Below are 24723 nucleotides of genomic sequence, written 5' to 3'. Positions count from 1 at the left end.
AATGCAGAAATTTATTAAAAACACCAGCTAGCAGGTGCAATGGTTCATGCCTGTAATCCTAGCACTCTGGGAGTCTGAAGCAGGAGGATCACTTGAGCTCAGGAGTTTGAGACTGCAGTGAGCTATGATGACGCCACGGCACTCTACCCAGGCAACATATCAAGACCCTGTCTCTGCCGGGTGAGGTGGCTCACGCCTGTAATCCTAGCACTCTGGGAGGCCGAGGCAGGAGGACCGCTCAAGGTCAGGAGTTCCAGACCAGCCTGTCTCTACTAAAAATAGAAAGAAATTAGCGGTCCCACTAAAAATATATAGAAAAAATTAGCCGGGCATGGTGGCGCATGCCTGTAGTCCCAGCTCCTCGGGAGGCTGAGGCAGGAGGATCACTTGAGCCCAGGAGTTTGAGGTTGCTGTGAGCTAGGCTGACGCCACGGCACTCTAGCCTGGGCAACAGAGTAAGACTCTGTCTCAAAAAAAAAAAAAACCACCAAAAAAAAACCCCTGTCTCAAAAATACAATACAATAAAATAAAATTAAAAAAGACAGAGGCTTGCCAAATGCCTTCCTGGGGATGGAGCTGGAGGCGGGCATGTGGCTGCTGTGGAAGAGGACCTCAGTCTCCACTCGTGTCCTCTTCTTTGCCCATCCCAGCCCTGTGGGGTGCTGTGGGCGGGATGCTTTGCAGTTAGTCCATAAAAACACTGATGCGGCCACTGGGGGCGTCTGGCTACCGCTGGGAAAGTCATTTGGCTTTTCTCTTTATGTAGGGGGAAAAAATTACAAAATTATCTTAGAATTTCAATTTTTTTCCTATTTTTATTGACACTTATAACTGTTTTCAACCTAGTGAGAAAAGTCACTCCATATACCTCTGTACATTCAACCAGTTCCATCAAGGAAAGAACCAAGGGACGATTGGAAGACTGGGACCAAGAGCCACTCTCGATGCTGTGGTCCCGGATCGACGCCTGGCCCTGGCCCTGCGCCCCTGCAGCAGGACAGCGTGGAGCTCTCGCCGGCCAGCGACCAGACCAGAGCCTGCAGAGGGCCGGCTCCTCTGCCCGAAAGGGCTCCTCTGCGGGGCCTTGGGGCGCGGCGGCCCCGCTTCTCCGAGCCTCGGGGTTGGGGCTCTCGGCCACCGCCCTCTGTGGGCCAAACGGGGTCACGCAGCCACGGACCGCGGAGGTTTGCGGCGACACCAAAGGGGAAGGTGGGGAGCGCCGGTCCTCCAGTCGGTCCCACCGAACCACGGTCGCATGGAGCGCCTACTGTATGCGCCGGGCTCAGAGACCCAGCGAGCGCAGCCTCGGTCCTCCAGGTTGGCTCCCGGGGTCGCCGAGCCCCCACGCCGACCCCGGCCCGGGTGAGGTCGGTTCGGCATTCTCCGCGGCGACGCCAGGAGAGCTCCCCGGCACTCGCCCCTCGGTCGCCTAGCCTGCGCTACGTGGGTGCCATAGCAACGGCATCCGGTGACCTTGCTGAGCGGAACTGACGTAACCAGGGCGCACACACGCCCACGCCGGCAATTTTGCCCCTGCTTGGCTCCCGTAAACAGGCGCTTCGTTCCGCCCCCTAGAGCCCGCTCGGGCAATCGCGGCGCCGACGCCGACGGCGTCACGATTCTCGCGGCCAATCCGAGGGCTGCGCGCCGCGTGGCCAATCCGAGGCCTGAGGGCCGCGTGGCCCTCGCGCGCTTCCGTCGCCCGGGAGGCGGGTACGTGTTGCGCCTGCGCAGTGGCCCTGACGGCCGGCTCGCGGCGCGTGGAGAGTGCTCGGAGCCGCTCGCTAGTCGCGTTCGGGTCCGGGTCCCGCGGCTGCGGCGGCGTGCAGCGCTTGCTCGTCATGTCGTGGCTCTTCGGCCTCAACAAGGGCCCCAAGGGCGAAGGCGCGGGGCCGCCGCTGCCCTTGCCGCCCGCGCAGCCCGGGGCCGAGGGCGGCGGGGACCGCGGCGTGGGAGACCGGCCGGCGCCCAAGGACAAATGGAGCAACTTCGACCCGACGGGCCTGGAGCGCGCGGCCAAGGCGGCGCGCGAGCTGGAGCACTCGCGTGAGTGCGGGCCGGGCGGGGCCGGGCGGCCGAGGGCCCCGGGGAGCGGGAGGCTCCGCGGCGGAGGGCCAGAGCGGGCGCTCTAGGGGCGGTTGACCCCTGGCCCGCCCGAGCAGTTGGGCGGCGAAGCGGCTCGGGCAGCCATACGTCTCAGGTGGAGAGGCTGGCCTCCAGGGGTACCCCCGGCCAAAGCCCACTTGCATGCCGGCAGGTTCAGATTCTGTCACCCTTTGCTCGTTCCTCGCTATCACGAGCGCGTCAGGCGAGGAACCCGGTGCGGAGGTAACTCTCAGAGGTTACGGGCGTCAGAAGCGGGGGCTGGACCCCGGATTTCACTGACTGGCGAGTGTCTGGTATCCTTCCTCTCTCGCTGCTTCCACGTGGGACGGGCCGAGGCGTAGCCAGAACGGTAGATCTGTTTGTTGGGTGGTTGCTAGTAAGTTTTTACTTAACAAGAGAAGCATATTTGAGACCCGTTGGTTTTAACGAGAATATAGCAGATTTGCACTTACTATTGGAAAACGTGAGTGTTTCCATAGGCCGGGGGGGGGGGGGTCGGTAAAGCCACAGGCCAGGCGGTGCTGACCCAGCCTGGTGACTCTCCCTCACCCAGTGCCCTCATGGTGTCAGCAGTGACTGTGCCGTCCCTGGGCCCGGGTCTCTTTCCCCAACCTTCCTTTCCGCCTTGGCTCTAAGGATTTGTACCAGTTGTGCTTTAAGTGTTCAGGAGCCTGGAATGTATAAGGTGTTGACTGCGCAAGTACTGACCGATGGAATACAGTGGTTCTCACACTTTTGTTTAAGCAGGGGTTTCTTTTTTTTCAGAAGATCCTGTGGGGAAGCCTTGGTATGAAGCAACTATAAGCAGAGTTTTCCTGCTTAAGACAGGAGAGGTCCTGGCACTTGAGGGAAGGATTCTCCTCCCCTTCCTCAGGGGCCTGCAGGAACGCCCTGGGCAGTGGGCTCTGGGTCTGGCTGACGGACATCCAAAGCAGGAAGTTTGGACCCAGGACCAGGCCAACATATTGTTAGCTCTAGCTGGGCTCCCTCTGCTCCCAGGTGTTTTTGGTTGTTTTGTTTTTCTTTTCTTAAGAGACATGGTCTGGATACCTGGCCCAGGTTGGCCTCAAATTCGTGGGTACAAATGATCTTCTGCCCCAGCATCCTGAGTAGGTGGGATGACAGACATGTGCCCCTGTGCCAGGTTTGCCCCCAGCGGTTTTAAGCTTGCTAGATAATTTTAAAGTTCAGGTTGAGATGGGGATCAAGGCTGGGCTTCAGGGTACTTCAGACAATGGCAGGCTTTGACAGGTGCGCTCATTTCCTGTTACAGGGTTAGCTGGGGGACAGCTTTTTGTCCCAGCTCTTGAGTGGTTTGCCCACTAACCATACCTAGAGTTTCAAAGTTCTCCCGCCATCAGAAGCTGAATCTTGACCTGCCAGCTGCCCCCATGTGGTTGTACCGGTTTCTGTGAGTGGCCTTAGGTGCATCTGATGGGAACAGCTGGAGGCTTCCTCTCCATCCTGCCTACGCCTGCCTCTGAATTGCTCCCTAGTCCTGGCCACCCCAGAGCTCCTGCCCTGGGACATTCTCCACCTGGGTCTCCAGTGCCTTGGCCTTTACTCTCCAAAACTGAGCCCTCATTTCCCAACCAAGCAGGGTATCCTGCAGAGTCCGGATGCCCGGTCTGGAGGCCTGGCCCCCCCCACCTCGCCAGTCTTCCCTTCCTGTGGATTCTGTGCCAGGTGTGAGTTCTTTTTCATTCCTGCTGTCCTTCCGGCCTCACTGCTGGCTGCAGAGGGTTTCTCTGTGGTCATCATCCTTCCGATCCCCATACTCTCCCAGGGTGCCTCCTGCCTGTCTGCCTGGTAGGCCCTTGGCAAGCCTGACCTTTCTGGGTGCTCCTGCTCCATGAGCCTCCTGGGTGCCTGGATTCATTGGGCTCCCAGGCCTGGTGGTGGGGTCATTGTGGTTTGGTCTGAGCCTGCTGCTTTGACCTTGCTGCTCTCTCCAAATTGGAGCTGTCTTCAGCGGCTCCTCCTCACAGACTGACCACCTTCTCTGTCCCTCAAGGCAGTGCCCAATGCTGCCTCATCCTGGGGTCTTCCCGACTCTCCCTGGGCCTGTCTAGAGCTGTCTGTGAACCAGTCCCCTTTCCTGTACATCCCACAAAGGGGGGGTGCCTAAAAGAGCACCTTGCGTGCCATGGGTGCTTCATTAATGCTTTGGGATACATGTTTCCTAGCCAGGTAATTTCAAGGTGTTGAGTTATTGTTCATTTAAACTCAGAGCTTGTGATTTGGGGAGGTCACATAGGCACAGCCTGTGGTTTCTCTCATTTCATTATCCCAACAGTCAGGGAGGGAGGGGAGTATAAGTGCTCCATTTTCAGGGGAGGAAATGGCTTCAGAGGTTAATTTGGGTTGCCAAAGGTCACATCATGAGTACACAGGGCAGCTTTGCTGGACTGTGACACTGGTGTTCCTGTTGACTGCTCTGGGGTGAGAGCACAGGGAGCCGTGGCACCCCTGCCCCTCCCAGTCAGGGCAAGAGGTGTTGAAGCGGCCGCCAGGGTCTGTTCAGCCCTCACCAGTCGCACAGGATGGGACCTGGTGGCTTTGAGCTGCCTCCTGCAGAGGTGGGTCCCTCTGTGATCTGTGTGTCTGGAGACTCTGCCCTGCACAGGAGGTTGGCTCTGAAGGGCCTTCCCAGGTTTTGATGCTGGTGCCTGTTGGCTGAGTTCATGCCAAAGCACACGCCCCACAGACCAGTCCAAACGCTAAGGTGTCCTGCCACATCCGCCTAGTGAACGTGTGAAGGATGCTTATGACGTGCTCATGTCTTGTGTCAGTTTACCTCTAAAAAAGGAAAAAGAAAACAGCCTGTAAACCCAACATTCTGGGAGGCCGAGGCGGGAGGATTGCTTGAAGCCAGGAGTTAGAGACCAGCCCTAGCAAGAGTACCCCATCTCTACAAAAAAAAAAAAGAAAACTTGTCCAGGGGTGGTGGCAGCACCTGCAGTCCCAGCTACTCGGGAGGCTGAGGCAGGAGGATCACTTGAGCCCAGGAGTTTCCAAAAGCCATGGTGACGCCACTGCACTCTATCCCAGGCAACAGAGTGAGACCCTGCCTCAAAAAAAGGAAAAAAAACCAAACCATGAGCAAATGTTGAGCTCTAGGTCGTGACGTGTTTGCTGCAGTTGGTGATGTGTCCTGTGGTCTGCAGTTTGCTCTGAAGCCTTCAAAATACCAGCAGGCTGTAGGGTAGAGAAACAAAGTGAACAAAGAACCAAACTAGGAAAACTGGAGGGGAGGGTGACCTCTTTACGTGTTTTTGTGTGTTAGGAAGTTGTTTTTTTTTTTTTTTTTTTTTTTCTGAGACAGAGTCTTACTCTGTTGCCCAGGCTAGAGTGCTGTGGCGTCAGCCTAGCTCACAGCAACCTCAAACTCCTGGGCTCAAGCGATCCTCCTGCCTCAGCCTCCTGAGTAGCTGGGACTACAGGCATGCGCCACCATGCCCAGCTAATTTTTTCTATATATATTTTTAGTTGTCCATATAATTTCTTTCTATTTTTTTTAGTAGAGACGAGGTCTCGCTCTTGCTCAGGCTGGTCTCAAACTCCTGACCTCAAACAATCCACCCGCCTCGGCCTCCCAACGTGTTAGGATTACAGGCGTGAGCCACTGTGCCCGGTCAGGAAGTTTTTATAGTAAATCATACTGAATGGGAAAACTGTCACTAGGTCTCAGCTAGGAAAGTGCCTAATGTTCTTCCAGAACACCCAGCTACTGGATGGTGTCATTTCCACCCTATGAATGAAATACTCCCAGAAGATACAATGTACATATAGTCGTAACTATGTTAGCCTGTGTCTGATTTAATTTTCGTTTACTTATTGTTTTTCTTATTTGCACCTGCTTGATAGCAAACAAGTGACAATAGGTATTGGAAGCTTAAGAAAAACATGTGACGTGGAAAATCAAGGATACTCTGGCCATTGCCTTGCTTTTTGTTGAATTGGGACGTGACTGCCGTGTGGACCCTGTGTCCTACCTTTGGTGGGTGTGGGTGGCTTTTCTGTGTCACTCACCAGTATTGTCCTGGGGCGATAAAGCCACGCAAATGTGCCAAGCATTTTGTTGGGGATGGGTCAGCAGCCTTTGGGGGCAGGGGGCATTGGGTACAGTCTGGCTAGGAATGCGTGTGGATGGGCAAGGTGGGGCACACGTGGTGCGTACCTAGCTGGCCGCAGGTGTGTCTGGGAATCCTGACGCCCCTCTCCCGCTCGCCCCGCAGGCCACGCCAAGGAGGCGCTGCATCTCGCACAGATGCAGGAGCAGACGCTGCAGCTGGAGCAGCAGTCCAAGCTCAAGGTGAGTGGTACACGGGGCGGTGGGGGTGGGGGGCAGGCAGGCACACGGGGGCAGTGGCGGGCCTAGGGTGCAGCTCGGGCCCCTCCTTCTGCAGAAGGAGGCAAAGGGAGGTCCAAGATGGGCACTGGCCCTGCGGCCTGAGTGCCTGCGTGCAGCAGGGTCCCCTGGAAGGGACATCTGGTCTTCTGGAGGGCAGGGCATCTTTACCGCGCTCGGCAGCACTCTTGCCGCTGGAGCCCCTGGTGGGCGCAGAGCAGGTGCGGGTGCCCCCAGCCCCGGCCGTGCAGCAGTTGGGCCTGCAGCTGCTCCAGGGAGGGGAGTGGCGGGCACCCCTGGGGACGACTGTCTGGCTCCCGGGGGGCCGTTCCCAGGCTTTTCCTGGTGCTCCTCTCTGTCCGTGGGCCTGGGTGCTGACCCGGACGCACTCCCACCCTGCCCAGGGCTGCCTCCCAGACCGCTGGGTGTGGTGAGAACCTGCGGGGCAGGGGCGGTTGTCTCGCGGGAGCCGGAGCGCAGCGGTGCCGCGTGTGTGTCCTGCAGGAGTACGAGGCCGCCGTGGAGCAGCTGAAGAGCGAGCAGATCCGTGTGCAGGCTGAGGAGCGGAGGAAGACCCTGAGCGAGGAGACCCGGCAGCACCAGGCTGTGAGCGCACCGGTTCACCTGGGCTCTCGGGGCCTGGAGAGACAGGATGGGGAGCTGGGGTGCAGCTCACGGTCTCCATTTTTGGCCGAGTGAGCGTCCACAGGGTGTCAGCTCTTAGGCGGACCCCTGGAACGCCCTTGCCCAAACCCCCAAAGCCCAGCAACCCTCAGTGCTGAGTGGACGGGGAGTGTCCATGTGTCTGCATGTTTCTGGGAGGTGGGCAGCTCATCTCGGGCCCCAGTGCCCAGTTGGGTCTGGGTCCAGCTGAGCTGTGTCTTGTCACTCTCCTTCTCCAGAGGGCTCAGTACCAGGACCAGCTGGCCCGGCAGCGCTACGAGGACCAGCTCAGGCAGCAGGTGAGCTGGTGCTCCTCCCGGCAGGGGCCTGCCTCATCTGCGCTCGGAGCACAGGTGGCCTCTGGGACTGGTCAGTGGGCCAGAGTGCCCGGGGCGAGAACACGTGGGCTGTTACTGGTGGTAGGTGCTGGTCCAGAGGAACTTGACACAGAGACACGTATAGGCACACACGTGCACACGCATCCCCACGCGGCCTCCACAGCATCGGCATATTCTCCAGGTGTTCTGTGGGTTCTTGCCAGGTGAGAACCATCCCCCTGGGAAACCTGGCTGTGACCGGTGAAATCGTATTTGGGGGCTTGGTGATTGCCTGAGGGCAGGGTCCCAGGGCAGAGTAAAAGGCCCAGTCGAGGCCGGGTGCGGTGGCTCACGCCTGTAATCCTAGCACTCTGGGAGGCCAAGGTGGACGGATCGTTTGAGCTCAGAAGTTTGAGACCAGCCTGAGCAAGAGTGAGACCCCCATCTCTACTAAACAAACAAAAAAAAAAAAAAGCAAGTAGCTGGACAACTAGAAATATATAGAAAAAAAATTAGCCGGGCATGGTGGCACATGCCTGTAGTCCCAGCTACTTGAGAGGCTGAGGCAGGAGGATCGCTTGAGCCAGGAGTCTGAGGTTGCTGTGAGCTAGGCTGACGCCATGGCACTCTAGCCCAGGCAACAGAGTGAGACTCTATCTCAAAAAAAAAACCAAAAAACAAAAAACAAAAACCCTGTCAACACTTCCAGTGTGGGTGCTTGCACCTGCGTGTGAGGACGCACCAGCCTCAGTCTGAGTTCGCAGCAGGGTTTCAGATGGCTTTGCCTGTTGAGGGCGTTGCAGCTTTTAAATGTAATGGGCAAAAAATGTGCCTTTTGTACAAACGGCTGTGAGTCGGGGCAGTGGCGTCTAGGGCTCTGCCACGCGGTGACTGTGCTGGTGAAGCCACCACAGAAGCTGCTTCTGCCCCCGCCTTGGGCGTGTGCACGTCCCCTGCCCGCGTCGGGGCGCACAGCTGCGGGCCTCCCAGGGGCCCAGGAACGCTGGAGCTCTCGGAGGTGGATGGAAGCTTCCCCGCTAGGAGCAGCCGAAACCTCTTAGCCTGGTGTTGAGTGTTTTTCTGGTTTTAAAAGCTCTTCGCTTTCTCTGTGGCCTCTTCTCAGCAACTTCTCACCGAGGAAAACTTACGAAAGCAGGAGGAGTCTGTGCAGAAGCAGGAGGCCATGCGGCGCGGTAAGTGGTCACCCTGCTGGGGGTGGGGCCCTGAGGCGGCAGCGCCAGGTGGGAAGCGGCAGCTTTGGGCCCTTCGGTCCCCGAGATGCGCTGGAACAGCGAGCTTCCCAGGTCTGCGCTTGAGAACTGTTTTCTGCAGCGGGTGGTGTTCTTGGCCTCTACAGTTGGAGGCTGCCTCTCGCACAGCCGTCCTCCTGGGCCGTGTGCCTCCGGGGTTGCGCAGGGAGTCCTGGCGCTGGCTCACTCGGAGGAGAAAATCCGTATTTCGCTGTCCTGCGGTAGAGCTTCAGTGACGCACGTGGCCACAGTGCACGCGTGTCCAGTGGGAGTCGGGTGTTCAGTGTCTCAGCGCACTGGCTGGGGGGACTCGAAGCAGACACTTGGCACCGCTTTGCGGTGGTGGCGGGCTGCTCCCTAGGGGTTTGCATTTAGCGTGTTAACAAACAGGCACCTTGCCTGTCATATGTTTGCTGCTACTTTGATAGCTGTGTTTCAACGTAAGTGGGTTTCTTTTGCAATTGTGTGCATTCTTTTCTGGCTCTTTAAACACAGCCTGAGAGGGGTTGCCTGGGCTGCAGGGCAGGTCTCGGGGCTCCCCCCGCTGCTGGGGGCAGGCCCCAAGGGCAGCGTCTGCTCGCCAGGGCGCTGGGCACTGCCCCACCGAGGTCTGCTGCGCACACCCGCAGCGCGAGCCGAGGCGGGTGTGCTGTGCCTGAGCCGCTCTCCCTGCCTTTCCTGGGGCAGCCACTGTGGAGCGGGAGATGGAGCTTCGGCACAAGAACGAGATGCTGCGCGTGGAGGCTGAGGCCCGGGCGCGGGCCAAGGCCGAGCGGGAGAACGCGGACATCATCCGAGAGCAGATCCGCCTGAAGGCCGCGGAGCAGCGCCAGACCATCCTGGAGTCCCTGAGGTGAGTGCGTGGCCCCCGCGGGGCGCTGGCCGGCACGCGTCGGGGCCCTGGGTGTTTGCCGGCCCTGCCCAGGCCTCTGTTCTGGCAGGTCCGTCTGGGTGCTGGCTTTGGCGTTGCCCTCACAGAGCTGGACGCTGTGTCACGGCCTCACCGTTGACCTGGTCACGTGGCTGTTTCCTCATACAGGACGGCTGGAGCCATGTTTGGGGAAGGATTTCGTGCCTTCGTGACAGACTGGGACAGAGTGATGGCCACGGTAAACGTGCATCCCCAGCGGGTGGGCAGCTGTGGGGTGGTCCATGAGAGCCTCCGGCGGCCTCTCCTATTCCCTGCCGGCCATGCCAGGCACCTGGTGCTCTGCTGGTGTGCTGAATGTTGACGCCTGGCACGGAGCAAGCCCCTCCTTGGCGTGTTGGCTGTGGCCGTTCCTTCTTTCTGTTCCTTCTCAACCGAGAGAAGAAAACGTAGCTGGACATGATGGAGCTGTAGGTTTTGTGGCATTTTGGACAGCTCAGTGCTGACATCAGCCGTCCCCTTGAAAGGCTGCAGGGAAGACGGGGAGGTGCTGGAGCGTCCCCTCATCTTCCTCAGAAGTTCCCGTCCTTGGGAAAGTGAAGCCAGGGCTTTCAACGCGGGGCCGGCCCGGCCTCCAGGGCAGGTCCAGGGAGCCCGTGGGTGCTCAGGGCCCCGCCTGCTGTGGCAGGCATCTCCGTGTCTGCGTCTCTGGCCCCTGCGGCTCACTGCCCGCACGAGTGGATGCCCAGCACACCTGCAGATGTCCTCAAATGTCACTGCCGACAGTGCTGACAAGAACAGCTGTGATGGGGTAAAATGAGGAAGCTGCTCAGTGATTAGTTTGTTTTTCTTTTAAAGACAGGGTCTCACTCTGTCTCCCAGGCTGGAGTGCAATGGCAAGATCACAGCTCACTGCAGCCTCCAACTCCTGGGCTCCAGCGATCCTCCTGCCTCAGCCTCCCCAGTAGCTGGGACTATAGGTGTGAGCCACCCCCAGCTGTTTATTTTTAGAAGTAATTAGTGATTTGGGGCTGATCTTCTAGGAATAAAGTGATTTGTTTACTAGGCACAAGCAGTGGAGGGCATGGCCCTGGTGGTGTCCGGCTGCCTGGCCATCCCTCCAGCCTCAGAGACTTTTCGCTGTCATTGCAGAGAAAGGGCCTGTCTAAGCCTTTCGATCATCTTGCCTGTCTCCTGTAGCTGAGCACTGGCTGGGTGTGGGATTTGGGGTTGAGGACTCAGTTGGGGCCAGCATGTGGCCCTGGCTGCCCTCGGCTGCAGGAGGAGGTGCAGTGGCCTGGGGGTCGCCTGTTGGAGACACAGGCGTGTCATCTGCTCTCTCTGCTCCAGGTGGCTGGGCTGACATTGCTGGCTGTCGGGGTCTATTCTGCCAAGAACGCCACGGCGGTTGCTGGCCGGTTCCTCGAGGCCCGGCTGGGCAAGCCGTCCCTGGTGAGGGAGACCTCCCGCATCACCGTGCTGGAGGCACTGAGGCACCCTGTCCAGGTGAGGGCCCAGCGAGGGGCTCGGGGCTCGGGGCTCCCCAGGTTCCCTTCTGCGTCCACCCTCTGCCTTGCTCCTGGATGCCACTCCCATGGGGTTCTGTCTGCACCAGTGCCGGGGAGACCCTCACTGTCTGCCTCAGCCCCCTCTGCGTGGGTCTGCTGGGACCCTGGGTGCACTTTGGGGCTCCCATGTGCTGTCCTGTCGGAGAAGCTGCCGGAAGTGGCGCAGTGTCTGCTGCCTCCCGGGAGAGCCCAGCTGCTCATGGGTGTTGGCGCCCCCCGACCTGTGTGTTCTCCCCGAGACTGGGAGGGTCTCCGCTGACCTCTCGGGGTTGTTTGTTGGGAAAATAAAGGTCGACAAAGAACCCATAAATCACCCAAACCCCAGCCGTGGGCGCCATGTATGCCGGCGGGTCTGGGGTCCTGGGATCGGGGTCCTGGCTGCATGTTCTGCCGCAGCTCTGTGCTCCCACAGCCGGGCTCAGCTGCTCCCACGGCGGTCGGCGCGTGGCTGTGCCGCAGCCTCTGCGATGACCCAGTGGTGCCCCCCGCAGGTCAGCAGGCGGCTCCTCAGCCGGCCTCAGGACGCACTGGAGGGCGTCGTCCTCAGCGTACGTAGTGCAGGGTGAGCGGGGGCTGGGCTGTGCTGTGTCCACGGGGGTCCTCGTGCTGGAGCTCCCACGGCGGGTAGACTGCAGCGGAGCATCCCTGGGGCCCTGGCCTGTCTGCGTGTGGGGAGCATGTGCCCAGGCCCCGTCTCCCCTTCCCCAGCCCAGCCTGGAGGCGCGGGTGCGGGACATCGCTATAGCAACAAGGAACACCAGGAAGAACAAGAGCCTGTACAGGAACATTCTGATGTACGGACCCCCAGGGACTGGCAAGACGCTGTTTGCCAAGGTGAGAGCACCTGGCCGTGTGGGAGTCAGGGCGCTGGCCTGCAGGGGACCCCTCCTTGGTCCTCCAGCGGGTGGAGCACACGGCTTTGCAGAGGGGGAGAACATCTGCCTGTCCCCACCCCTTCCTGCCCAGAAACTGGCTCTGCACTCGGGCATGGACTACGCCATCATGACAGGCGGGGACGTGGCCCCCATGGGGCGGGAAGGTGTGACCGCCATGCACAAGGTCTTCGACTGGGCCAGCACCAGCCGGCGAGGGTGAGACGCCTCTCAAGACGCACACACCAGGCTGCCTGCTGGGGAGGGGTCTGACTGGCTTTGGGGACCCTGTTTTCCTGCAGCCCTGTCCTCATGGCCATGCAGAGCTCGGGGGCCAGTGTTTGTGCCCTGGGGTGTGTCACGGAGACATTTCCCCTGAGTGTGGAGCCCTGTGGTCACCGGGCTGTTGATGGGACGTTTAATTCAGGGCCAGAAGGGAGGTGGGTGGGTGCAGATGGTGCAGGGGCCTTTTCAGCAGCCTCAGGAGCCCAGCCCAGGCTTAGAGCGTGCACGTGCGCCTGTGCTCAGCAGGGCGTGTGTGCTTACGGGAGGGCACGCGTGTGCTGAGGAGGGTGCCTGTGCTGAGGCGGGTGCGTGTGCTTACGGGAGGGCATGCGTGTGGTGAGGAGGGTGCGTGTGCTGAGGAGGGTGCGTGTGCTTACGGGAGGGCATGCGTGTGCTGAGGAGGGTGCGTGTGCTGAGGAGGGTGCCTGTGGTGAGGAGGGTGCGTGTGCTGAGGAGGGTGCGTGTGCTGAGGAGGGTGCCTGTGCTGAGGAGGGTGCCTGTGGTGAGGAGGGTGCGTGTGCTGAGGAGGGTGCGTGTGCTGAGGAGGGTGCGTGTGCTGAGGAGGGTGCGTGTGCTGAGGAGGGTGCCTGTGCTGAGGAGGGTGCCTGTGGTGAGGAGGGTGCGTGTGCTGAGGAGGGTGCGTGTGCTGAGGAGGGTACCCGTGCTGAGGAGGGTGCGTGTGCTGAGGAGGGTGCCTGTGGTGAGGAGGGTGCGTGTGCTGAGGAGGGTGCGTGTGGTGAGGAGGGTGCCTGTGCTGAGGAGGGTGCGTGTGCTGAGGAGGGTGCGTGTGCTGAGGAGGGTGCGTGTGCTGAGGAGGGTGCCTGTGGTGAGGAGGGTGCCTGTGCTGAGGAGGGTGCGTGTGCTGAGGAGGGTGCCCGTGCTGAGGAGGGTGCCCGTGCTGAGGAGGGTGCGTGTGCTGAGGAGGGTACCCGTGCTGAGGAGGGTGCGTGTGCTGAGGAGGGTGCCTGTGGTGAGGAGGGTGCGTGTGCTGAGGAGGGTGCGTGTGCTGAGGAGGGTGCGTGTGCTGAGGAGGGTGCCTGTGGTGAGGAGGGTGCGTATGCTGAGGAGGGTGCGTGTGCTGAGGAGGGTGCCTGTGCTGAGGAGGGTGCGTGTGCTTACGGGAGGGCATGCGTGTGCTGAGGAGGGTGCGTGTGCTGAGGAGGGTGCGTGTGCTGAGGAGGGTGCGTGTGCTGAGGAGGGTGCCTGTGGTGAGGAGGGTGCCTGTGCTGAGGAGGGTGCCTGTGGTGAGGAGGGTGCCTGTGCTGAGGAGGGTGCGTGTGCTTACGGGAGGGCATGCGTGTGCTGAGGAGGGTGCGTGTGCTGAGGAGGGTGCCTGTGCTGAGGAGGGTGCGTGTGCTGAGGAGGGTGCGTGTGCTTACGGGAGGGCATGCGTGTGCTGAGGAGGGTGCGTGTGCTGAGGAGGGTGCCTGTGGTGAGGAGGGTGCGTGTGCTGAGGAGGGTGCCTGTGGTGAGGAGGGTGCGTGTGCTGAGGAGGGTGCGTGTGCTGAGGAGGGTGCCTGTGCTGAGGAGGGTGCGTGTGCTTACGGGAGGGCATGCGTGTGCTGAGGAGGGTGCGTGTGGTGAGGAGGGTGCGTGTGCTGAGGAGGGTGCCTGTGGTGAGGAGGGTGCCTGTGGTGAGGAGGGTGCGTGTGCTGAGGAGGGTGCGTGTGCTGAGGAGGGTGCCTGTGGTGAGGAGGGTGCCTGTGGTGAGGAGGGTGCGTGTGCTGAGGAGGGTGCGTGTGCTGAGGAGGGTGCGTGTGCTGAGGAGGGTACGTGTGCTTACGGGAGGGCATGCGTGTGCTGAGGAGGGTGCGTGTGCTGAGGAGGGTGCGTGTGGTGAGGAGGGTGCGTGTGCTGAGGAGGGTGCGTGTGCTGAGGAGGGTGCCTGTGGTGAGGAGGGTGCCTGTGCTGAGGAGGGTGCCTGTGGTGAGGAGGGTGCGTGTGCTGAGGAGGATGCGTGTGCTGAGGAGGGTGCGTGTGCTGAGGAGGGTGCGTGTGCTGAGGAGGGTACGTGTGCTTACGGGAGGGCATGCGTGTGCTGAGGAGGGTGCGTGTGCTGAGGAGGGTGCGTGTGCTGAGGAGGGTGCGTGTGGTGAGGAGGGTGCGTGTGCTGAGGAGGGTGCGTGTGCTGAGGAGGGTGCCTGTGGTGAGGAGGGTGCGTGTGCTGAGGAGGGTGCGTGTGCTGAGGAGGGTGCCTGTGGTGAGGAGGGTGCGTGTGCTGAGGAGGGTGCGTGTGCTTACGGGACGGCATGCGTGTGCTGAGGAGGGTGCGTGTGGTGAGGAGGGTGCGTGTGCTGAGGAGGGTGCCTGTGGTGAGGAGGGTGCGTGTGCTGAGGAGGGTGCCTGTGGTGAGGAGGGTGCGTGTGGTGCTGAGGGTGCGTGTGCTCAGGAGGGTGCCTGTGGTGAGGAGGGTGCGTGTGCTCAGGAGGGTGCCTGTGGTGAGGAGGGTGCGTGTGCTCAGGAGGGTGCGTGTGCTCAGGAGGGTGCGTGTGCGGTCATGGGAGAGCGTGTGTGCTTACAGGAGGGTGCGTGTGCTCAGGAGGGTGCGTGCTCCGTGTGCTCAGGAGGGTGCGTGTGCTCAGGAGGGTGCGTGTGCTCAGGAGGGCACGCGTGCGCTCATGGGAGAGCGTGTGTGCTTACAGGAGGGTGCGTGTGTGCACTTCTTTTTTACTAAACCTTCGGAAAGTTGCAGACGTGATGTTCACCGTAAATAAGACATCACAGTGACCCCCGCAGCAGGGTGCAGCTGGCCGAGCCTTGCTGCCTCATTGCTCCCCGATGTTGCCCAGTTCCTTGTGGTTGGCGCCCTTTCCTCTGGCCTCTAGCCTTTGACCTTTCACTTTTGAAGACCCGTTCCCCCAGGCCTCCAGCCTGCACCTCCTGGGCCTGGGAGCATTTGGGTGGAGCCCGTCGGGATGCGGCACGGCCCACCCCAGACCACGGCCCGCCCCAGACCACGGCCCGCCGGAAGTGCTGGGGACAGCGTGCCCTGGGGTCTTGATGCTGTGAGATTCGGTATCTGTTTGATCGGGATGTGAGGGTTCCTGGCAGGGCAGAGCCTGCACCCTGTGGGGAGGATCCTCTCTGGGGATCTGCTCAGCGCAGCCTGCTTCCAGATGCTTCCAACGTCTGCTCCTGGCCTTCACATGTCACCCCCCTGGGCCATCCTCTCGTTCACAGCCTCCTGCTCTTCGTGGATGAAGCAGACGCCTTCCTCAGGAGGCGAGCGACCGTGAGTGCTCTGCGAGTGAGGGGCTGGGGGTGCGCTGGGGGCTGGGCCGGGTCAGCCGCTCATTCTTGCAGGATTTTGCAGAAAACTGAAGTCACGTCTGTGGCGTTCCCTGAAGTCCTGAAGTTATTTTCAGGTTTTGCATGTAGAGCCATGAAAGCTTGGCTGTGCTCCTGGAGGCTCTGCCCCGCAGCCGTGGCTTTGCACCTTCTGCCGTGGCGTGCATGAGACTTCCTCAGGCTGGCTGCCTGGTGACTGATGCCGGAACTTTCTCTCTGCAGGAGAAGATAAGTGAGGACCTCCGGGCGACCCTGAATGCATTCCTGCACAGGACGGGCCAGCACAGCAGCAAGTAAGGGCAGCCCTGCCCGGCAGTGCCAGGGCCCGAGGCTCCCCGGGTCCCACAGCGGGAAACACACGGCTGCCGTGGGGCAGGGCCAGGGCCAGCACGTCCGTGCCTGGGAAGGGCTCTCGCGGCCCAGCTCGGGGAGGCAGGGTGGAGTGTCACTGAGGAAACGCCCCAGGGACGTCCTGGGCAGAGCGGGGTGGTCAGCCCCACGTGGCTCAGGGAGCCGCTGCGCCGGGCACAGCTCTCTGCAGCCCCCCAGCCTGGGTGTCCTCTGCTGCCCTCTCCTGGGCCTTGGCTGTCCTTGGCCTACAAGGGCGGTGGTCTGAGCAGCAGAGACCCTCCTGATGCTGGAGGCTGAGATGCTCCTAGGGTCTGACGCCCTGGGGTGTGAGACCGAAGGCACTTGCTGCACTGGAAGGTCCTGTGTGTCGGGTGGAGCACAGGGGCCCAGCCCTTGACCCCGATGCTGGCACGGGGCCCCTCAGCCTTGGGACCTGGCCCTGCTTCTCTGGGCTGCACCCAGAGGGGTGGTCAGGACGGTCGCCCTGTGGCCAGCATGGGCCCTCCCCAGTGCCCTCATCTCGCTGCCCTGCTTTGGCTCGGCCCGTCCAGTCTGCAGCCCACTCTGCAGGGAGGACCACGGCCCGCTGGTCGGCTGCCGGTCAGCACGTGGCTATCTCCGACGCACCCCTCTTGCCGCCTGTGGCTGCTGCCTGACTCGGGCCTCCCCAGAGAGGAAGGTCATGTCCCTGCCGACCCAAGTGGTCACCTCCGCCCAGCGGAGCCCCACGACCCCGGCTCCCGGCATGGCCCAGTGTCTGCCCTGGATGCGGGATACCATCTGTGCTCTCTGAGGGAGGGGCAGCCGGACTTGCTGTTCACACGGCCCCGCTGGGCCGGGGCGGGGAGAACAGAACCTCGGGAAGCCGAGCGCCCAACCACACAGATGACAGACGGATCTGCGGGGAAGGGTGGGCAGCCGAGGGCTGCGGCCAGGTCTTCCTGGGGTTTTCTGGGCTTAAAAGCTGCCATATTAGATTCTAGAAAGTTTCCTTGAGGTTTAAAGACCCCCTGCGCCGGGGGCTGTGTGGGTGGGCAGCTCCTCAGCGGCGTCCCCGTGGCGCAGGTTCATGCTGGTTCTGGCCAGCAACCAGCCCGAGCAGTTCGACTGGGCCGTCAACGACCGCATCGACGAGATGGTCAGCTTCGGCCTGCCGCAGCGGGAGGAGCGGGAGCGCCTGGTGAGAATGTATTTTGACAAGTATGTCCTTAAGCCGGCCACAGAAGGAAAGCAGTAAGTGTCCGCGTCCCCTCGGCCCCACCCAGGGACCGCCCCATCCCTCCACCCCAGGCGCTGCCTCCCTCCCCGCGGTTTCCAGGTGCCGTGCATGGCTCCCATGTGGCACAGGTGCCCTTTGCTGTCCCCCTGGGCCCTACAGAGGTGGCTCCGTCTCGGGAGCCTGCCGCCCCTTTCTCGTCCTCCCCTGAGGACAGTCCGTCTGCAGCCGCAGTGGGGTTCGGATCCCACAGTCTGTTGTTGCACAGAGACCTCTTCTACCGTCCCAAGTCCTTACTGTTCAGGGCCTGGAGGAATCCCTGCGTCGGGGCCACACCCAGGCCTGGACGGACCCCATGGGTCAGGTTTGGAGGGAGACTCTTGGCTTCAGCCTTCAGACTCCCCAAAACTGGCCAGTGGTAGGTATAGAAGCCCCCTGGGCGACGAGGAGGCCCTGGCGCCCCTGCCCCGCTCGCCCCCCTTGCCCCGTGTCTGGGCGGGCGGAGCCGCTCTATTTCCAGCCCTCTCCAGGGGACGCGCTCACAGCACCGCTCTGCACGTCCTTCTGTGTGCCTGACCCAAATCCCTCCTGTTGCCAGCGATGACAAAAGCTGCTCTCTGTTCTAGAAAGGACTTGGCTCACCCCACTGTCCCCTCTGCCCCTGCCTGTTGGTACCTGTGAGCCCCCCTCTCTGGGCCTGGGGTTCCTCTTGCCTGTGTTCTGTCGGCCCAGCTCCCACTCTCCCGCCTGGCCCCAGCCCCAGCCCCAGCCCCGTGTCTGTGACCTTGTCATGAAGATTTCCTTGGCCTCCAGTGAGACCTCATTGCTGGGGTGGGTGGGATGTTCTCTGTGTGGTCAGAGTCACCGTCCGTCGGGGACTGGACTGCCGTGTGCTGTTGGGTGCACCGTGGTGGGGGGTCTCGGGGCTGAGCCCCCACTGACCAGCCCCCCGGCCCCCCAGGGGCTCCAGGAGGAAGGAGGTGCCCCATGTGTCAGGAAGGAGGGGTGGGGGGTCGGGCAGGACTTGGCTCTCCAGCCGCAGCTCCCCCAACCCCAGCACAGGGGGGCGGCCTGGTGCCTGTCTTCCTGCCCCCGTGCCACGTGGGAGCCCGGCGACCTCTGGCCCCAGCCCCAGGCCCCACTTGGGAACTCCTGTTGCAGGCGCTTGAAGCTGGCCCAGTTCGACTACGGGAGCAAGTGCTCGGAGATCGCCCAGCTGACGGAGGGCATGTCGGGCCGTGAGATCGCCCAGCTTGCGGTGGCCTGGCAGGTGGGTCGGGTGCCGGCACCATGTCTGCGGCCTGCGCCTGGCGGACTGGGAGACCCGGGCGGATCTCTGCACCTCTGCCCCAGTCTTGCCGCCTCGGTGTTGCCGTGCTCCGCACTGTGCCCTTGGGGAGGGTGGGGCGGGGTCTCAGTGGCTTGACCTCACGGCTGTCTTGTCCTGGTCCAAATCCAGTGGGGCTTCCTGGGGATGTGGGCCCTTGCAGTCTGGTGGGGACGTCACAGGTGAACTGCTGGGCTCTGTCCTGCGCTGGTGCCAGGCTCTGGAGGCTGATGGGGCATGAGGGGCGCTGGGGACGGGCGTGGCAGCCTCCCTCCCTCGGCCCTGAGGTCAAGCCCACGGTGCCTGGCAGTCTGCCCCGTGTGCAAAAACCCAGCTGTTCCAGCGTTTAGGGCACGTCCCCAAGTGAGTCAAGGCCTGGGTGGGGTCGCCTTTTCTGGCCTGGCTGAGTGGGGTTGGGCCTTCCTTTGGCTCCAGGGACCTGGGCTGGAGCGGCTGCCATTTGTTCCACGACCCAGTTTCTCCTGCGTGCACAGCCCAGGGCAGGGGAACCAGGTCCCCAGGAGTGCCCGGTCCAGCCGCGCAGACGGCTTCAGCCTGGGGGTTGCCGGGAGAGGAAAACCAGGTGCCGGGACAATGGCCGTGCTCAGGCCTTGCTGCCTCTGGGGCTGTCTGGAGACCCTGTGACAGCCGGCTGCTGTGACTTCAGCAGAGCTTACAGAACATGTGTCAGGGTAGGTAGCGGCTACTCTGCTGTGACCGCTGGAGCCCAGGTACCCGTGTCCCGCGGCCCCTCTCTGCGACTCCGTCCCTCATGGGTCAGCTCCTCACTGGGGACCCCGGTCAGTTTCTAACCAACAAGCAGATAACAGGGTGCTGGTAGGCCCCTTCATCTGCTGGGCTTGTCACACCACAGCTGGGGGCTTCGGAAACCAAAGTTTGTGTTCTCAGTTCTGGAGGCTGCAGTCTGAGGTCGGGGTGCTGGCCTGGTCAGGCCCAGGTGTCCTGTCCTTGTGCGGCGGAGGCAGCTCTGCTCCCTCTTTTCCCCGATGCTGACCCTGTGGGGTCGGAGCCCGGCCCTCACGCCGGCCTTTGCCTGGGGACTTCCTTGGGTGCCGCCCACAAACACAGCCACACCGGGGGCGGGGCTTCCGCACAGCTTGGAGTCTGTCCTTTGGGCTGTGCCCCAGCGCGCCACAGCCTGGGCCCCCTCCGCGTCTCCTTGGCTGGCGCAGGTGCCTGGCGGGTGCAGGGCCCGGGGGTGCCGCAGGGCAGCAGCGCGTGGAGGCGGAGCCCGCAGGCGCCCGTCCCCGTCCCCTCCCCGATGTGCCTGGGCACCCACTGGCTCTGCTCTCCCGTCCCTCTGCGTCCAGCTCTGGTGCAGGCCTCACGCTGGCCGCCCATCCCTCCCCCAGGCCAGGCCCCTGGGTGGCCCTGCCCTTGGTTTTGAAGCCACCAAGGTGGCACCGCACAGACCCTGCCGCCTGCGCTTTGGTTGTCGGTTCCAGTTCTTGCAGCCTCACACTCTGAGTCCCTGTGGATCTGCTGCCTTTTTTTCCCCATAAAATGTACCATTTTAACCTTCTTTAAGTGCCCATCCCTGCCCTGGCTGCCGGGCACCCTCTGTTCTGCCCGTCTCTGGGTCTGATGACTGTGAGACCTCATCCAGGAGAACTCGACAGTGTCCATTTGTGACACTTCCCTGAGCATCATGTCCTCAGGCTGGTCCCTGTCACGGTGTGTCGGTTTCCTTCCTCCTTAAGGCTGAGTGACGCTCCCTCGTGCATGGGTACAAACCGCATCTGCCTGTTCATCTGTTGACAGAGGGCGTCGGGGCCCTCGCCATGCTCAGCTGCTGCGGATGCTGTGAGCTCGTGTGTGCAGGGCTCCGTCTGAGACCATGGTTTCGGCTCTTTGCGGTGTGTGCCTAGAAGTGCAGTTTCTGTGCCACGTGCTGATGCCACGTGTAGCTTTTTGAGGAACAACCAAACTGCTTTCCACAGCGTGTGAACTGTTGTATATTCCCACACGGCACACAGGGTTCCAGTCTCTCCTTGTCCTTGAAAACACTTAGCCGTCCCCGTGGGTGCGAGGTGTGTCCCACTGTGGCTTTGATCTGCAGCTCCCAGGGGACGAGAGACACTGAGCAGCTTTGCGTGTGTACATTGGCCGCTCGTGTGTTCTTTGGAGAAAGGTTTATCCAAGTTCTTTGCCCAGTTTTGAATCAGGTTTTTGTGTTTTTGTTGTTGAGTTTTTGGAGTTCTCTATATATTCTGGATATTAACCGTTTGTCAGGTATGTGATTTGCAAATATTTTCTCCCATTTGGTTGATAGTGTCATTTGATGCACAAAACTTTTTAATTTTGATGAAGTGAGATTTATCTATTTTTTTCTTTAGTTACATGAATGTATTTCTTTTTTTGTTTGTTTGTATTTTTTTGAGACAGAGTCTCACTCTGTTGCCCGGGCTAGAGTGCCGTGACATCAGCCTAGCTCACAGCAACCTCCAACTCCTGGGCTCAAGCAATCCTCCTGCCTCAGCCTCCCGAGTAGCTGGGACTACAGGCATGCGCCACCATGCCTGGCTAATTTTTTCTATGCATTTTAAGTTGGCCAGATAATTTCTTTCTATTTTTAGTAGAGACGGGGTCTCACTCTTGCTCAAGCTGGTCTCAAACTCCTGAGCTCAAATAATCCACCTCAGCCTCCCAAGTGCTAGGATTACAGGCGTGAGCCACCGCGCCCGGCCTACATGAATGTATTTCAATTTTCTGATGTCTTTCAGCAATATTTTGTAGTTTGTGGTTTTGGTGTCATATCGGAGAAGTCATTGCCAAATCCAATGTGCAGTGTTTTTTCTCTGTGTTTTCTTCTAAGAGTTTTATAGTTTTATTTCTTTACACATAGGTTTTCGATCCACTTTGAGTTAACATTTGTGCACAGTATGAAGTAGAAGTACACAAATGTCATTCTTTTGCGTGTGGGTGTTTTTCCCAGCACATTTTTTTGGGAAGCTCAGGGGGAACAGGGTCTCGCTCTGTCGCCCTGGCTGGAATGCAGTGGGGTCACCACAGCTCACAGCAGCCTCCAACTCCTGGGCTCAAGCGATCCTCCTGCCTCGGCCTCCCAGAGTGCCAGGATTATAGGTGCCACCACCACACCTGCCTCAGCGCCATTTGTTGAAAAGACTGTCTTTCTTGGCACCCTTGTCAAAAATCATTTGACCACACACGTGAGGGTTTATTTCTGGGCTCTCGATTCTGTTCCACTGGTCTCTACGTCTGTCTTTATGCCAGTTCTACACTGTTTCCATGACTGTAGCTTTGGAGTAAGAAATCAAGTGTGAGTCCTCCAGCTTTATGCTTTTTCAAGATTTTTTTTTTTTAGCTGTTTGGGATCCCTTGAGTTTCCATGTGAATTTTAGGATGGGTTTTTCTATTTTTGCAAAAAATCTTCATTGTGATTTGTATAGAAATCATATTGAATTTCTAGATTGCTTTGGGTAGTATTTATATCTTAATATCAAGTCTTATCCATGAACATGGATATATTTGCATTTTTTAATGTCTTTTAGCAACGTTTTATAGTTTTCCCGGTACAAGCATTTCACCACCTCGGTTAATTCCTAAGTGTTCTTTTTGATGCTGTTGGAAGGGGACGTGCTCTCGGCATTCTCCTTTCAGGTCACCCATTGGCGTATGGAGATGCAGCTGCTTGTGTTGATCTTCTATCCTATTACTTTCCTTTTTATGAGGTTTATTGAGGAGAGAAAGATAGGACTGTAGAGTAGGGTGTGACACGTGCCACAGATGGCGACCGGACCCCGCGTTGCAGCAAAGGGAAGGGCCCAGGGAAGGGCTGGTTGTGACCTCAGGCTTAACTGCCCATGCGTGTCGTTCCAGGTCGATTGCTGGTCTCTGCGTGTCCTGCTACTTTATTCTAACAGATTTTTTTTTCAATGTGGACTCTAAGATTTTGTACACATAAGATCATGTTATGTGAAAACAGAATATTTCACCTTTTCTTTTTCAGTTTGGATTCCTTTTATTTCTCTCCCTTGCCTAATTCCTCTGGCAGAACTTCCGTACTGTGCTGAGTGGAAGTAGGACAGGGGCATCCACGCCTCGGTCCTGACCGTAGCGAAAAAGCTGTCAGCCTCTCACCGCTGAGTGCGGTGTTAGCTGTGGCCTTTCTCGTGTGGAGGAAGTTTCCTTCTCTTACTAGTTCGCTGAGTTTTCAAGAAAGGGTGTTGAAATTTGTCAAATGCTTTTTCTGCTTCAATTGAGATGATTGTGTGTGGGGTTTTTTTTTTGTTTTTTTTTTTTTGAGACAGAGTCTCGCTCTGTTGCCCGGGCTAGAGTGAGTGCCGTGGCGTCAGCCTAGCTCACAGCAACCTCAAACTCCTCGGCTTAAGCGATCCTCCTGCCTCAGCCTCCCGAGTAGCTGGGACTACAGGCATGTGCCACCATGTCCAGCTAATTTTTTGTATATATTTTTAGTTGTCCAGCTAATTTCTTTCTATTTTTAATAGAGACGAGGTCTCGCTCTTGCTCAGGCTGGTCTCGAACTCCTAACCCCGAGTGATCCTCCCACCTCGGCCTCCTGGAGTGCTAGGATTACAGGTGTGAGCCACCACGCCCAGCCAGGTCGTGTGTTTTTTCCCTTCCTTCTGGTAGTGTTGTGTTTCGCTGATGAGTGTTCCCATGTTGAGCCGTCCCTGCATTCCAGGAGCAGGTCCCATTGATCGTCCTTTCACTGCTGCAGGACCCGGTTTGCCAGTGCTTTGTGGAGCATCGCAGATACTGGCCTACAGCCTTCTTTTCTTGTGGTGTCTTTGTCTGGCTTCTACATCTGGTGACGCTGTCCTCATAGAATGAGAGTGGGAATATTCCCTCTTTAATTTTTTGGAAGAGTTTGAGAAAGAGTGGTGTTCATTCTTCTTGAAATGTTAGGTGAATTCACCATGAAGCCATCCAGTCCAGGGCTTGCCTTTAAACACTTCCATTTGGAATAACATTAGGGTCCCAGAAAGCTGTGAGGATGGCACAGAGCCCTGGGCCCATTGAGGACACCCATGACATTCAGTTGTCACTTGGCAGTGGGCCCACTGTCTCCTGCCCTTCCCTTTGCCCTCTCTGGGGTTGGCTCCAGACCACAAAGGACACTGGTAGCACCTGAGACCCTGCCCTACTCTGGTCTGATACCCGGGCCAGCTCATCCTGACGGGTGGATGGGGTGTGGGCGGCCCTTGGCGTGGCCCCCCTGTGGCTCTGTCGAGGGAGGGGTGTTGTGGGGGATGGTTTCGTGCTGCCATGTGCCCCTTTGAGGTGACACTCCTGAGTACGGGGCGAGGGTCCCACCCGGCTGGCTTGGAAGGGGGGTCCGCTGCTTGGGGTCACCCTCTGTTTCCTCCAGGCATCCTAGTGCCCTCCTGAGCACAGCACTCCTTGGGGGTACCCCTTCTCTGATGCTGTTCAGAGCCCGTGCGCCCTGACCCCCTCCACAGCCTCGCCAGGCTGGGGCGGGACCGGCCGGCCCAGGGCGGAGGAGCTGTTAGTGAGGCCCTGGGCGCGGCTTGACCTGCTGAGGCCGGGTGAGGGCACCTGGTCACCCCGGGCGCGGATGTGGGGAGGGGGAGGGGCAGCCTTGGCTGGAGGGGACCGTGCCGGGCCTGGTGAGCAAAGCCTTGGGACCTGCCATGTGCCCAAGGTTGGGTGGCCCCAGGGCAGTGGCTGCGTCTGTCCTGGAGGCTGCGGGTTTGGGGCCTGCTGGTCCTGGTGCCGCTTGGCCTGGGGGGATGCAAGGCCTGTGGCCTGTGGCCGGGGGACCCCGCGTAGAGCTCCTGCCTGCCTTCCGCTCAGGTTGGGGTGACCGGGCCCCGAGCTTCGCCAGCGAGACGCTCAGCAGAGGGCCAAGGTGGTGCCGGGGCTGCGTTGCAGGGGCGGCACTGCTCTGCGCTGTGTCCCCGTGAGCACAGCATGTCCACGCGTGTTTGTGGTGCCGTGGCACGGGAAGCAGTGCTGGCTGGGGGCCGCCGGACGCCCTGGTCTGGTCCCCATCTCAGCCCCCTCTCCCCGACAGGCCATGGCCTACGCCTCCGAGGATGGGGTCCTCACCGAGGCCATGATGGACGCCCGCGTGCAGGACGCGCTGCAGCAGCACCGGCAGAAGATGCAGTGGCTGGAGGCCGAGGGGCCCAGGCTGCCCTGAGCCCCACAGGACCGAGCGCCTGCCCTCCCCACCCCGGCGTTGTGCGAGTGGCCGCCTGGGTGGGCCGGGGCGTTGGCCCCGCCCGACACTC

The 24723-nt window shown here is 60.1% G+C and overlaps 1 protein-coding gene across 4 annotated transcripts; it reads left to right on the top strand.

Annotated features, from left to right (window-relative positions):
• The first annotated feature begins 1718 nt into the window (after window positions 1–1718).
• Window positions 1719–24723, top strand: LOC123636010 (ATPase family AAA domain-containing protein 3). 4 transcript variants are annotated; one of them, XM_045548759.1, is made up of 17 exons: window positions 1719–2047; window positions 6346–6422; window positions 6963–7064; window positions 7361–7420; window positions 8562–8631; window positions 9376–9541; window positions 9728–9797; window positions 10907–11062; window positions 11616–11672; window positions 11833–11958; window positions 12091–12215; window positions 15462–15513; window positions 15792–15862; window positions 16986–17153; window positions 18298–18406; window positions 18899–19155; window positions 24504–24592. In XM_045548759.1, exons 1-16 carry the CDS (start codon window positions 1843–1845, stop codon window positions 19106–19108), a joined length of 1824 nt encoding a protein of 607 aa, XP_045404715.1. In that variant the 5' UTR covers window positions 1719–1842; the 3' UTR covers window positions 19109–19155; window positions 24504–24592. The 4 variants fall into 4 exon arrangements, with proteins under 4 accessions (XP_045404715.1, XP_045404716.1, XP_045404717.1 ...); XM_045548760.1 differs by lacking the exon at window positions 18899–19155 and having other exon boundaries at window positions 24504–24723; XM_045548761.1 differs by lacking the exon at window positions 18899–19155 and having other exon boundaries at window positions 1725–2047; window positions 16986–17100; window positions 24504–24590.

The sequence above is a fragment of the Lemur catta genome, chromosome 3 (genome assembly GCF_020740605.2).
Source record: "Lemur catta isolate mLemCat1 chromosome 3, mLemCat1.pri, whole genome shotgun sequence".
Classification (NCBI taxonomy): Eukaryota; Metazoa; Chordata; class Mammalia; order Primates; family Lemuridae; genus Lemur; species Lemur catta.
This window is presented reverse-complemented; position numbering and strand designations above follow the sequence as displayed.

Excerpts from the sequence above, each read along its gene's own strand:
- LOC123636010 (XM_045548759.1), top strand. The coding sequence starts at position 1,843 with ATGTCGTGGCTCTTCGGCCTCAACAAGGGCCCCAAGGGCGAAGGCGCG. Across the intron at positions 12,216-15,461 it reads GCCAGCACCAGCCGGCGAGG|CCTCCTGCTCTTCGTGGATG; the intron begins GTGAGACGCCTC and ends TCTCGTTCACAG. Across the intron at positions 15,514-15,791 it reads TCCTCAGGAGGCGAGCGACC|GAGAAGATAAGTGAGGACCT; the intron begins GTGAGTGCTCTG and ends TTCTCTCTGCAG.